Below are 15,111 nucleotides of genomic sequence, written 5' to 3'. Positions count from 1 at the left end.
TTCCATGTGGGAGGTAGAAAAAGGAGTTGTAATTTTTTCCATTCTTAAACAGACCCATAACAGAAGTAACGTCATTAAAATTGTTCATATGTATTCCACAGAAAAGTGTCATCTTGAATGTGATTGGATACCTTTATCTACTATGCCATACAATTTGTTGTCTACTTAGCATCAGTCATGTCTATGTGTCCTGGGAGCATATAATGTACAATTTGGTTATTACTAATGAATTCAGCTCCTTTTCTGAAGTCATTTGTTCAGTTAAATATCAAAAGAGAAAAACCTCATACTCCTTAGAATTCATGAAATAGATTTAAATTGCTGACTTCAAGCAAGGCCAAATAGGCCTTTATCTTTCTCCCTTTCTGAGAATGCAGATAACAGCTATCACTTGAAAGTGAAGCCTTTTAGTACATTTTTGCAATCTTTTTTGATCAATATCAAGAATCAACATAAAATAAAGATATAATAAGTAGCAGTCACCTGAATCAGGACTGTATTACTGTATCATTAGGCTCTGAAAAGGCTGTACTGGACTACTAGAAGCCAATTCAAAGCTGTAAGGTCCATTGTGTACCTTCATTCTGTAAAGAGACTGCCCTTTGAATTTGCTGGGAGTTTTATGTAAAAATCAGTACCAGAGAATGTTCCTAGTTTTCAATCCCACGTGAAAGCTTATTATAGGCAGAAGGGATTAATGGTTCTTTCCTTTTCCCTAGTGAACAACCAAAGACTACACTGTTGTAAAATTTGTAAAAAAAAAAAAAAAATTTTAAAGCCAGATTCATGTATCACAGTGTATCTTTTTCATCTACCATACTCGCTAGACTTTTTAGGTATGTCTTACTTGACACAGTCCTGATGTGAACAGGGCTCAGATGTTTCACTGTGTGTTTTAGGCAAGGACAACTTATCAATTGAGAAATAAGGTTTCAACATTTTGGTTTGTTTGCTAGATCTAATGTCATAAAACTAATTATTCCTTTCTGTAGGAAAGGGATTTTCCCCCAATTTATCTTCTCTTCCCCATTCCCACTCTTCTTTGCCCTGTTCCTGCAGTATGAAAGGACCTCTCTGAAACAATGCTGATTTATATGAGAATCCATGTAGGGAATAAAAGTCTGACTTCATGAGTCAGAAAACAGGTAAGGACATGTATTTATTAAATCAGAATGCTGCTGGGAATGTCATAGGTCTCTTATCATCGATTTCAAACAAGTATTTAGCTTCTAATTAGATTAAGTATCTGATTAAACTGAGAAAAAATGGAAAGTCAGAATTCAAAGGAGCTCAGATTGCTCCTGCTGTAACACTCCGTCACCTGAACTATGTCCATGGTATTTAATGCTCCTATGGGGTTTGTTCCCCAGAAGTAGATGGGTGAGATGGTACATTGAAAGTTTCCTATTACTGCTTCATTTTCTAAATACCTATTTTTACATTTTAACATATAGCTCCATCAGCCCTCCCAGACGCAAGTGGGACAAGCAGCCTCACAACCCAATCTCCTGCATTTGGCTCACAGTCAAGCATCTATGTCTCAAAGCCCAGTGCGTCAGGCTTCCTCTTCTTCCTCCTCATCCTCCTCCTCTTCAGCTTTGAGTGTTGGCCAGTTAGTCAGCAGTAAGTATTGCTCCCTGGCTCTCCTTAATTCTCCCCTCTGTTTGTCCTCCTCACTGCTGAGTTTCCTGATCTGCTTTCCCTCCTTTTTTTTTCCATATAGTAGATTGTATATTGTTAAGTAGAGTGACTCTTACCAGTAAGAACTGCTAAGTGCTGTCATGGATGGTGCTTAAGGTAAACATGCCTTGAGAATTGTAATCAATGCTAAAAATGTTCATAAAAATGGTATCGGCCATTAATTGACTTATGAGGGCAATTCTTTTAACTAAAATGTAGTTTATGTTCTTTGGAAATGAGAAGTTTTTGAATGGGTCAATATAATGAATTATATTGCTCAGAATCTGGTGGGCAGACAGATCCTCCTACTTTTGGTTAGGCTGTTTGTTTGCTTAGTTAGTGTAGCAAACCATTTTACAAACCCTAGCACTACACAAATCTAGAGTGAGAGACCTTTCTCGCCAGGAAAAGCTTGCACAATTTAAACAAGACAGACCTGTAACGTGGGAGAGGAGGGAAGCACACTGCAGTGAAATAACTGAGTTTCAGTGTTAGGATTGTAACAGCTGACCTCCTGAACAGCCCTTTCTTCCAGATCACACAGTTCAGAGACTTCGCTATTACCTTATCAGCATTAACTTTGGTCTTTACATAGCAAAAAACCCACGTTAAAAGTATACATAAGAAGCATTAACAGTTTTTACACATCTGCAAAAATCTGAGTGTATTGGATGACCTTGTTCAAAGATACTCCATGTACATATTTCAGGTAAACAAACACTATAGCTCATGCCGTATTGGTAATGTAAAATATATGACTGATACAAGCTTATGAAGGGCTTGGAGAAACTGTCATGCAAAGGAAGATGTAAAAAAATCTTGGTTAGATTATTTCAGAGATTGTTTATATGGGGAAATTACTAGCAGAGCTCTAGTGGTAAAATTATGCTGGTATAACTCCCAGTGTGAATACTTTTATTCTGGCATAAAAATATCCACATTGGTAGCTGTAAGTACATAAAATATATAGATATAATTACAGTGATATAAATATACTGCTATTGCTCTGTCAGTAAATTTTCTCATGTAGACAAGCCTGTAGGAAGAAGACAAATAAGAGACTTCACGTTAAAAATACATAAAGTTACCCCTTGTCTATGTGGGAAAATTGACTAAAATAGCTAGTGCAGAATAAGTTACTTTTCAATGGCTAGTCCAGAATAGCCTCCCTTGTGGACATTCTTATTAAAAAAATATTCTGGAATAACTATTGAGGGGTACTCTATCCCACAATAGTTATTCCAGTCAATTTCCCCATGTGGATAAGTGCACTACACAATAAAAGCAACATGGAATAAGTCCTTTTAAGTTTACAGGGTAAATCTATCAAAAGTTAGGAGATGCTAGAAAAATAGTTGCTTGTTCAACTGTATGCAGTTCCTCTTAGAACATGCATTTTATGATAATGATACACGTTGTGATTAAAATCACGCAATCACGATTTTCTTCTCATCCTTCTTTCAATGCATTCCCAATGGATTTGTTCCAGGGATGCATCAGAATTACTAATGCAACAGGCGGGCTGTTGTCCCAGGGTTTGTTCCCTACCTGATCCACTAAACTGTTCCCCAGTTTGCATAACATTCGAGGTAGGGAGCTGTAGAAGGGTGAAGGATTGTCTTGCTTCAGGCGGTTGAGGGCTGAGGAGCTGAAGCTTTCTGTCTGCCATGTAATTCCAGTGCAATGGCAGGCAAGTCACTTAAAATAGATTTTTCACAAGAGCTCCCTCAATATCCAGCTTGAGACGCTGGACTTTAATTTACAGAAGAACCTAGTACTCACAGTTACGATTTTAAGTGCACTTTCACTGTGGAACTGTATAAAGAACCATTTAAGACACAGTCTAAAAAATCATCTCCTACTTGACCTAGACTGGGTACCCAAAAATGTTTTTTCCCTTAATATCTGTCCACTTCTCTGTGAATGAGAAGGGGAAGACCCTCATCTTGTAGAAACACAAGAAAATAAATTAAGATTTGAAAAAATAGAAGAGCTCAAGGGGAAATTAATAACTACGTCTTTGGTGAAGAGCTTTAATAGAGGTCTGGGGCCACACACTGAACAAGTAAAAAGGTAACAAATCAATCAGTTCCTCCATAATGAAGCACAATTTGTCCTGTGCACTGGCTGAGGCAGGGGTCTGGGGAAAAAGAACTGGTAATCCGGGGCTCAAAGACTATGCCACACTGCGTTGTGGGCTACTGTAACACCAGCGTTTTGTAGGTTCTGAGTGTTTACTTGTGCAATTCTAAGGATGTTCTTTTAGCTTCATCTTTTTGCTTGGATAAATTTCAACGTTGTTACAAAAGCAGAATAGTAATGTCAGTCAGTCATATGGTGAGATAATGCTTATATTCATAGTTGGAAATACGAGATCTTCTGTCAGTTGAATGGATGGAGAGGCTGATAGGTTGTGTTATCATCTTCTTGGTCCTGCTCTAAAAGGAATAAGACATATGCTGTGCTCGTGGATTTGGCTGAGAGCAGAGGAGTATGAGGCACAGGAATATCAATTTGGGGAAGAGGGGGAGATACACTAATGAACATAGACTTTCTACTTGTTCCTCTCAGGCTTGACTCCTTCCACCACTTGTCCTGTTCCAGTCCCATTACTTCCCCACGCTGTTCTCCACACAATCTGCAATCCCTTTGCCTCCGTGCTTTTTTTCCTCTTGCCTTCTCCCTGCAGTCCTTTCCCCGCAGTCCATCATTCCTCAACTCCTCTTCCCATTTCAGTTCCCCTCCAGCTCCCGGTCAGTCTCTGTCCCCAGACCATATCTGTGTCCCTTTTACCAGCCTTTTTGTTAGGTAGTTTCTGTCCTCCTCTACCTTGTTTTATCACTAGTGCCGCCTCTTTTTCCCTGTTTTCTTTCCTCTACCACAGTGATTACTACTCTCTGCACAGCCAGGCCCTCTCTCCCTCCACTCCAAACTCAAATCCTAGCCCCTTAGTAGTCTTCAGGGGTTTTTTCCCTCCCATCATTTCTTTTTCTTCAGACTCAAGGTTAATTTTTGCCCCCTCTGCATTCACATGATGTAGACACCACTCCCACCCTCCCTGGAAGCCATCAGAGGAGTGTGGAAAATGATCACCAAGAAGAGAGGCAAGTCAGTCTCTCTGTCTTTACTGCCATCCTGGCCCAAAGCAGGCCAGAGCCACAACCATAGGAGGGGGGGTTCTTCTCCATCTACTTCAGCCTTAGGCTCAAGCATCCTCAGTACAGAGAAAGTCTTAAAGAAAACTTCACACAGAGGTCTAGCAAATCTCTACTGAGTAGATATGCAACTTTGGAAGCTCACCTGCTTGGACTTTGAGACAGATTTTTACTTGGGATGGCAAGAAGCCCATTACTGACATAACCACTATTTCCCTGACACCTATCAAGGCCATGCTTCAAGTTTTAGGGAAACTGAAGCTTTTTAAAGAGGTTATTACAATTCTTTTATCCTGGGCAGAGCAACATGTTTTATTAGCCTCATTCTCAGAAGTGGTTGACCCGAAATTTGTCTTATGATGGCAAATGCCAGTCAAACTTAGCCATAGTCAATACCCTACCTGAGATAATGAATGGCACAGAGAAGATAGTTGGAGTGCTTCTCCCTTGCTCAAAACAGAAGAAAGCTCGATTAAATCAACAAGTGGGGATCTCAGAGTAAAGAAAATACTTTTCATACAATCAGACTGAGGAAGGCGTTGTGCTTGGGAATTAATTCACTGGGACCCAGATCTTAAGAGCATTCCAAGGGGAGAGGGTATTTATAGGAATCTCCTATAAAAAAGCATGACGATAATTACACGTGAATAAGAAGTTCTTGAATTGTTCTAAATTTATGTTTCAGGTTTCGTCCAGTCCCTAGCTATTCAAGACCAACAGACTGAGTAGTGTGAGGGGCAGATCAATTCATTTCTGCCATTTACATAGCGTTATCACACAGTGAGAAGTGAAACAGTCATCTCAGTGATCCTTGATGGCTGTCCAGTATATTCTTGAGAGCATCTAGCCAACCACAAACTGGAGCTGACACTGCATGCGTAAGCCTGCTTGAGCTGGCACGTAAGTGACAATGTTCCAGGGAACAAGAGAGCTACCTGCTGGTTTCTAGTAATGTAGAAAGAGCCTACAAGAAAGAATAAAACATGGTCAGTTTGGTAGGGAAAGATCAAAACACCTGTGTAATGAAACATGAAAAGGCAGACAGGATCCTTTCAGCTTTTCGTTGACCTTGATAATACCACACTTTTAGACAAACAGTCTTAAGTGATCTTCATGAATTTGAACATTGTTTCATGTGACTAAAAACCCATTTGCATACAACTGTGCCCACACACAGGGAAATAAATAGACAGAAAGTTAATCCTGTTTTGCTCCTTTGCAGAATCCATTCAGTCTCTGGGTGCAGATCCCTGAAGGGCAGGAGCACTGCTGTGTCAAGCCAATGGCCCATAATTGAACAAAGCCTTCTTAGTGTCCCAGCTCCCACACTGGAGAGCAGAGCTTTGTATAACAGGCCTACAATTGAAGTTTAGAGTCTGCCGACGTCCATTCAAAGTCTTTTTGTGGTCCTGAAGGAAATCCATAGGCATGAGGGCAGCAAGAAACAGCTTGTGGCCTCCTGAACACCTCTTTGATTGCTTTACCTCTCCTGAGGCAGGACTATCGTTGGTTCCTTTTCCTCATTCGTTCCAAAGCTGCAGTCCGGTCCTCCAGCAGAGGCCCTAGAGTCAAATACCTTGGTAGAGATTTGCCATATTCCAGAAATTGTTGCCAAATGTAGTATTGTTCATGTAAAACTAGGCATATTCAGCTACCTTATTCTGTTAATCAAATTGCTTAGAGCAACGTAACTTCAGTAAATAAATAATTATTTGGGGCAAGGTTCTGCACACTTACTGTAAAGAGAGTAACTCTCTTTACAAGAGGCTGCCTCACATCAGTGAAATTACTAAAGTACTATGAGAAAGGGATCTTTAATAACTTTAGTGTTCCATGTTCTTTATTTTTATTCCTTTTACTTTTCATTCTAGTCATATTTTCTTTATGATTTTACATTTTTTCTTTAACACGCTTCCTAATTTTAAAAAAGTGCATTTCCTTCCTTTTTTTTTTTAATTTCCCTTTATTTTTTTATTTCCTGTCCTTATGTTTTCCCTTGGATTGTTGTGTTCTTTATAGCTTCTCCCTTGTATCTCATCCTTACCCCTTCATCCTTCACCAGCAACAAGTGCTAGTTCTTCTAAAGACAAAAAATTATGGTTGTTTCCAAAAAAAGGATATTTAAAAAGAAGCTCTGCCTAAGCAAGGACTGCAAGATTAATCTCTACTCCTCCTGTCCCTTCTGTATAATTTCTTCATATTGTCTCATCCTCTCTCTGTTCTCTTTTCTGTGTCATCTCTTCATTCAATTCTACATCATTATTCCTCCTTTTTTCCATTTCATTTTCCTCTTCTCAGATGCATCCCTCTTCTCATTTCTTTAACTCTTCCACCATACGTTCTCTTTGTGGAAATCACTGGTTTCCCCTCATGCTCTGAGACTTGTCTCTCCATGAAGTTCCTTTCTTCCTTCCAAATTCATTTTACTGTCATCTGTTACTATAAAATTAAAATGCCTCCCACAAACAAATTATTCTTCTTTCTTTCCCCTGAGCACCAGTCCATTTTCCATTAACAATGTTTTGTCCTGCCTCTCTTACCCAATTTACTTTCCATTGGACTTCCTCTGCCAGCTATTTCTTCTCCTGTCTGACTGGGGAAATCATCCCCTGTAATCCTTCCCATGGTAGAACTCTGCACAACAGAAATTTGCTTTCTCCTTCAGGGTGCACTGATTTCTTTAGCAACTCTTTCCCCTAACTATTAAAATCACAGCAAATTTGCACTCAACAACAAACTCATGCAGGATTTTCAGAAGAATTCAAAAGTGGAATAGTATTCCCTTCAGTAGGAAAAAAGGGGTTTCAATGCAGGAGAGCCTATGGATTTTACTTCTTCCATTCTGCTCACCCACCTTCACCATCCACCAGGACATGTGGGGGAATTTTAGCTGGCTTCCTTTTTGTTAGGGGATATATACACATATGCCCTAAAGTGGTCTCAGACAACTCTCACCTTTCTCCAGCACCCAGTAGTTTCATAGACACAACAGCCATTGCTTTATCAAGCCATAAGGTACATTGGGAAACTTTAAATGCTGTTACTGTAGATCCCAGCCACTCAATGAGATTGGTATTCTTTATTTTTCTGCTGGCACTGTGCTGCCTTCTCTAGGATATCCACTTAATTTAAAAAGCACTGGTTTATTTACAGTCTTCAATAAGCTACTTTTCTTAAAAATGTGAAGTGCACTATACACTTAACTGTTCTGAGAGCTCGGAACTTATTAAAACAAAGTCCATTATCTATTTATATATATTTATGTATGTGTATGTATTAGTCCACAGAGTCCAAGATTATGTATTTATGGCATTTTAATGGCAATAGAGTAAAACAGACCAGTGCTGTTATATGATGATGTCAATAGAGTGGTCTTCATAGTACTATTTGAGTTTTACGGAGCTGATAGAGATCAAGGGACTGCTTATATGGATTTCAAAGGGCTTTGAATCACACCTGAAGTAGAAGTGGTTCTGATTTGATACAAATGCTATTCTCCCTACAGTTGAGGGATAAAAGGCTTCAGTGTTTTGGTCCACCTCTGTTAGTACTTTCCTCCTCCCAAAGACACTACATAAGAATGAAGCCTCTTTCTCAACAGATACTCCGCCATATATTACAACCTACTCCCATACTCCGGACGTGCATCACAGGCTTTTTTCTCATCTCAAGGAGAGCTCAGCTTAGTTGTTCCCTCATCCAAGCCCCCTGAGCAAGAAAGGACTTTGCATGATATTCACTGTTGCAACAGTGCCATACCAGCAGCATCCAGCAGAACTCCTCTATAATCATGTGCAAGCAAATAACCCCTTAGCTTTCTTACCTCCCTTTTTATTCCTAACAGGAGTTGGGGAGGTTTACAGGTGCCAGTTACTGTAGCGTTTGCTACTTTGAAAGTTCTCTGGGAACACCTGAATTGTCCTTTGTCACATCCCTAATAGCCTTAGTCAGAGGCCTTAAAGTGCAGGAAGGAAAGAGGTGAGGAAGGTCACCATCTTAGTGCACTTTACTCAAGGGAATCTTTGAGGCCATTATCATTTATGATATTTTGTACATTTATCAGTTGCTCTTCAGAGACCCAAAGGGCACATAAGCATCCAGCTCCATTCTGTGTCTCTGCAAATCGGAACTGGTATGCTAGATAGACTGTGTATGGGGTAAGTAGGAAAATTTCACACCTCTAAAGGCAATTACTTTACAAACCTGAGTGGCCCCTGTCATAGCGCCAACTACTTAAAACCAAATAATACATGCCCTAGCTTTATACTGAATGAACGCATGCATGTGCGCGCAGGTGAGCTCAAGCACAGCACTGACAACAGGAGGGACGATTCTGAGTGTGGAGCATTGTCAAAACTAGGTTCAGCCTATGTGCGTGTTTACCTGTATGCATAGTTCATCTGGTCTCTGGTTGCACACACGAGTATTTTTAAAATACTATTGCTATGTGTGCTTCTTATACTCAAGTTGTGAATTGATATAGGCTAAATTTATACAGCAGAAAAACCTCTTCCCTCTATTATTGGACTAAAAGTTTTTTCTTATAGGACATTTCCATCATAAGGGAATTTTACATCAGGTTTATAAACGCCTGAAAATAAAAGCTTAGTGACTGTAATGCTGACAAGCCCTTAGCTATAGCAGTACTAGCAGGAACCACTCTCATATAGGGTTCACAATAGTAATGTAGTCTAGCACCGTCCTTGGACAACTGCTTGCATTTACAGAAATTGATGGGTTATTGTGCTGCAAACTTTTCACCTAAGAAGTCTGAGGAATGAGGTGAAGAACAATAGAGATGTCTCGCTGGGAGAATGGCTTCGCTACATGCAGGATTGCACAACACTTTGAAATCTTCCACCATCCCAGTCCCATGCTGTCTCCGACTTGGCAAATGCTTTTATTTAGCCAGGTATCAGTAGCTTGGGGCGGGGGGGGAAGTTCCATTCTCCAGCTGTTGTGTCATTTCCCTTGATAAGTCCTAAATTGACCGAGTTATCCAGCACCAAAGGAGCTTTCCTGTGGTAGACATGCTTTATTATGTGCCCTTTCAGGAACAAAGGCTTCTGTGTCAGTAAACTGCTATGGAGAGGAAGGACAGATTTATTCTCACAGCATCATAAGCATTATCTTCTGAGGGGCTAATAGAAAAGTAAAAAATCGTGCAGCATTACCATCCAAAACCTAATGGCTGATGTTGCTGCTCCTTGATTATCAACCTGATGGGAGGCAGAATGAAAAGCTTGGCAGGCTGCTTCTCAGAAGGGCATATTTTAAAAGATGATTTTTAAATTAAGGAGTTTTTAAAGGCAGCATTTTGTTTGGGCTTGTTCATTTGCTGGGTTATTTTGGACATTTGGCTGGTGGGTTGGATTGGGCATTGTGCAAAAGGGAAGGAAGGTTTGTGAATCTCCTTATTTGGCATTAGTTTTAGATAAAGCAGAAAGTCTTGATTTCAAATTAAAAACCCAAGTAGTTCATGCATATATTTAGCCCTCCCCACAGACTGCAAATAAATATATTAACACCACCCTTCCTTCTGTATGTAATAAGAAGGGGAAATGGGGGACATGACTTGTCAGCCTGGGGGAGATTTTGCACGGCACAAATGGCAGTGAGGAGCCCAGGCACCGCCTCACTCGGAGGTGAGTTGGCCATTTTCAGGAGTTCAGCAACAAAGTATGTCTTTGAAAATCTTTCACCAGCACCTGGAAACACTGCAGCCTAGTTAGCATTTTAGCAATCTGAACATGCTTCGTAACACGCCTGACAAGGCAAGCCTGTTTCTGTTTGGGGAAGAAGAGAAAGGGATAAGTATTTAAAAAAAAGAATGAACATGAACATCTTGACAATGAAAGCTGGTGTAAGCCTAGCCCACTCATATGTGACGCGAAGAACTGACATGATTAAAAAAATATTTCAACAGATCCTCAAACAGCCACTGGAGAGGTGGATGGGGTGAATCTGGAAGAAATCCGAGAATTTGCCAAAGCTTTTAAAATCCGGCGCCTGTCCCTTGGCCTGACACAGACTCAAGTTGGCCAAGCCCTAAGCGCCACCGAAGGCCCAGCCTATAGCCAGTCTGCCATCTGCAGGTAACAAGTTACATCATAAACTCTCCTCTCCTCTCTTTGTTCTTAGTAATTATCCAGTTTATTGTGAGGAGCATGCTTGTGTTTGAGTCTCATGTCTTAGAATGTATTATTTAATCTGGGACTTAAATTAGCCAATAATGTTGGTATCTGGCAGCTAAAATGTTCTTATTGTGTACCCCTAAAGTAACTTTAGTCTTTTTTTTCCCCTCCTTCTTTTTTAAACAAGTGAGAAACAATGTTCCTGGCATTGAGACTTAATTCAGTAGATGAGCTGGAGACCCTGCTGATGCTGGATAAGCACCAGCTGACCCTCTTCATACTGTGCCATTTTCTACAGATAGGGTTACTGAACAAATATTTCATGGCTGCATCCCTGCTAAGTTAAAACCTCTATTACTGTGGTTAGCACTTCACATAGAGGATGTTAATGATGATTTACCTAGGCAACACAGAAGGGAAAAAATTATCCTTCCTGCTATCTTGCAAACCAGCAGCTATTCATCTTCTATCACCCAAATGCTTACTAAAAACCCAAACAGACAACCCACGTATGCAAAGCAGAAGCAGAAATCTGCCCTAATCATAAGAAATGATAATACAGTCTTGACAGAGTTAAAGTAGTTAGAAGCAAACACCGTATACGCATGTATGTGTGTTACAGTAGTCCCATGTTTATGCATGAGGTAACAAACACACTTAGGTAACAGCTTTTTCCTCTTGGGCAATGCCTTATAGTCCTTCTCCATCAGTGAAAGCCAAGAAACCAACTCTAAGCTCATTTAAGTGGATTTTGTTCTTGGTGATCCATGAAATGCTCTGTCTTTTTATCTGCTCTTTATACTTTTAATGTATTCCCCATAGAACGGAAGTGTACTTTTCCTGCAGTTTAAGACTAAGGTTATAAATAACATCAGTATGGGGTAGTGAGCTTGCAGCTCACATTTTGCTCAATGATTTTCCATAAAACCCATTGATTGTTGTTAAATACAAAAAGCTCCATAGGATCCTCTCACTTCTATGGTCTCCCCTACTGTTTTTTCTTATAAGATACCTCCCTGTAGAAAATAACCTTTATTCAGTCTATACAAGGATACTACTGCTGGGAAATTTGTTTCAAGACTTGTATATCGTTATACCAAACAACATGTACTGCAGTATCAACACTAACAAGCAATGCCAATGATATGAATGCTGTTGCTCCCTGGTGCTAAGGATTAATTTTATTTTTTTTTTTTCTTCCCTGTGGTCAATTGGTAAAGAATGCCTAAAACGGGTAGAGCTTTTAGCAACTGCCCATTTGTTGTAGCCTTAAGTTGCTGTTTAACGTACTATACCTTGAAGTGATAAATTGCAGTTTCCTTTGCTTTTGTCTAGTTTGCTGTCTTCTCATTTCCTCCATCTACCTCACATCTGAGAAAACCACTGGGGATGGTTTGAATTTTACTAAGAGAAAGGGTTCCCCACTAACTGATTATCGTGAAAACCCCAATAAAGGTGAAGTTGGAGCACAGACATGGCTAACAAAAGCCCAGAATGTGGAGACCCTTTACAGAGGGCTCCTTAGAGGGACAAATTGCTCAGAACATGAGGACTGGGTGCAGAAGCTGGTCCCAAATACTTGCAAGGTTTTTTTTATTCCCTCTGCCCGCCCACCTCACCCCCACCCCCCCCGACAGATATCACTTTGGGGTGTAATTACCTGCTATGACTGTGCGTTTCTTGATAAGCACCAAGACAAGCTGCTTCAGTGGCAGTATGCTGTTCCTCGGAAATAGTAGGTTTAACTTTTCTTTTAATGGTAACAAAGGGATTTCAGTACAAACTCCAGGGTAATGGCAGGGGCAGTAAGGTAAGCGAGTTGAACGACCAACTCGGAGACAGAAGTAGAGTCTCCTGGTGGCCTGTGTAGGTCATATCAGCAATATACCACCTTGCTGATATGTTCTGCCTGCAAATAACAGCATTTTCTTAACTTGAGACAATGCGTTTTAAAACATACACTTCAGCCTGAAATATCACTGGACACCAAGGAAGGACACCTTGCAGTCAATACCACACTAGGATCCCAGGCACCAGTTACAAATTCTTTGGAGTGTTATTATCTGAAATTATTACTTGTCTTATTCTTTGTTTGTGAGAAATGCTTTGTTTCTTGCTGGAATATTTTCTGCAGCTGCCACATGCTGAATAGAGACACTAAAAACTGCCAACTCCAGTCACCAAGTTGCTTTGCACAAAGGCATTGATTCGGTCGGTCTCATCTCCAGAGCACGTCGTGATTAGTGGCGGCGGCGGTGCTTCAGCACCGGGCAGGCTGGAGAGTGCAGCAGCGCCGCGCAATAATTGTTGCCTTTCCGCAACCTTAAATACCGCAATGTGGGGGGGTGGACATAGGTGAAGCGGGGAAATGCGAATGGGTGGCATCAGAGGAGTTGGGTTAAGACTTTTTTAATGCGTAGCAAGAGAGGATGAACTCGGCAAATGAAAGAAACAAGATCTTTATAATATAAGAAAGACTTGAAATGTGAACTCGGCTCTTCTGCTTGTTTTTGAAAAGATTAAAGCTTTGTGTGGCTGCTTTTCCAGATGTTTTATAATACTTGTAAAATCTGGTTTGGCAAAAGACTTTTGATGGCAAAATGATATATGGAAGACCTCATTTACAGGAAATGATATCATTCTGGTACAGTTTGCAGAAATCCCACAATAAACCCAGCTTGGTGCCACAGCATATTAGTAGACTATTATGCTGGGTTTCATCTGGAAAACATGAGTCTGTCTTTGCACGTTGTGGGGGCAGTCAAGATAATTGCAAAGTGTCCAGCTGTTTCAGCTGAACACCACCGTAGCTATGGGAATCTTTTTCCGACCCAGAAAAGGGATATAGCGTTAACTTGCAAACAGTGAAAATTGCTGAAAAATGAAAGGAAAGGAAACCTGATATTCAGAGGCTAGTAACTGCCATCGGTTTGTATTATTAAAGCTGTGGTGTTTGGGCAACATGGGATGGGAGGGGAAACAAAAGGATTAATCACAAAGATGAGATGATGAAGAGCAATTGCCTTTGATGTCATTTCCTGTAATTAGACTTAGCCTTAAGGGTTTTGAAGATCGTCAGAAATATGAAAACGCGACTCATAACCTGTATTATTTAGTGTACTTAGAATTTTGCTGTAGTGCTCGTTCTGTGTTAGCTTAAATATCTAACTCTCTCTCTATATATATATATATATTTATAGATATACCTATCTGGTAGTTTTCATAATCCAATGTAAATTACCTCTGCCAGTCAATTAGTCAGGCAGGCAGGAAGTCCCACCCTGGCAGAGCATCAGTGTAAGACTCTTCTTTCTCAATTTTCCCTCAGACACACCATCCTGAGAAGCCACTTTTTCCTACCACAGGAAGCCCAAGAGAACACTATAGCTAGCAGTCTGACAGCCAAACTGAACCCTGGCCTTTTGTATCCTGCCAGGTTTGAAAAGCTGGACATCACCCCTAAAAGTGCCCAGAAGATAAAGCCGGTGCTTGAGCGGTGGATGGCTGAGGCTGAGGCCCGCCATCGAGCAGGTATGCAGAACCTTACCGAGTTTATCGGAAGCGAACCATCCAAAAAGCGCAAGAGGCGTACCTCATTCACGCCACAAGCCCTTGAGATCTTGAATGCCCACTTTGAGAAGAACACGCACCCCTCTGGGCAAGAAATGACAGAGATTGCAGAGAAACTGAACTATGACCGGGAAGTAGTTAGAGTTTGGTTCTGCAATAAGAGGCAAGCACTGAAGAACACAATTAAACGTTTGAAACAACACGAGCCTGCGACAGCAGTTCCTATGGAGCCTTTAACAGACTCGCTGGAAGAAAACTCCTAAAAACAAAACAAAACAAAACAAAACCACACACAAAAAAACCCGCACCAACAGAAACGTAACCATTCGAACTCTGTGAAAATACCTGTTCATCACCCTTGTAAGTAAAAGACTGAGAAAACTACAAGAAGGACAGAACAGTTTATAAATGTCCGTGGGTTTTCCTATTTAAAAAACAAAACAAAAAAATACACAACACTTAGTGTGTGTGTGTGTCGTAGAATTAGTTCCCAAGAAAAAGCCAGTTTTTTTAAATGGACTTAAAGTAAACCAAATAAATGCTTACTTTTTTTCTGTATATTATGAAAATGT

The 15,111-nt window shown here is 40.4% G+C and overlaps 1 protein-coding gene across 1 annotated transcript in view; it reads left to right on the top strand.

Moving 5' to 3' along the window:
- The window catches only part of POU6F2 (POU class 6 homeobox 2), a 318,362-nt gene extending 303,457 nt beyond the window's left edge, over positions 1-14,905 (top strand). The window contains exons 8-10 of the mRNA XM_076332289.1: positions 1,455-1,623; positions 10,762-10,930; positions 14,298-14,905. Of these exons, the coding sequence (XP_076188404.1) occupies positions 1,455-1,623; positions 10,762-10,930; positions 14,298-14,802 (843 nt within the window). The 3' untranslated portion in view covers positions 14,803-14,905. The remainder of the gene's footprint in view (positions 1-1,454; positions 1,624-10,761; positions 10,931-14,297) is intronic.
- The last annotated feature ends 206 nt before the right edge of the window (positions 14,906-15,111 follow it).

This window comes from Aptenodytes patagonicus, chromosome 2 (assembly GCF_965638725.1).
Source record: "Aptenodytes patagonicus chromosome 2, bAptPat1.pri.cur, whole genome shotgun sequence".
NCBI classification, from domain to species: Eukaryota; Metazoa; Chordata; class Aves; order Sphenisciformes; family Spheniscidae; genus Aptenodytes; species Aptenodytes patagonicus.
The sequence above is the reverse complement of the archived record's forward strand: the minus strand, read 5'-3'. Positions and strand labels throughout refer to the sequence as shown.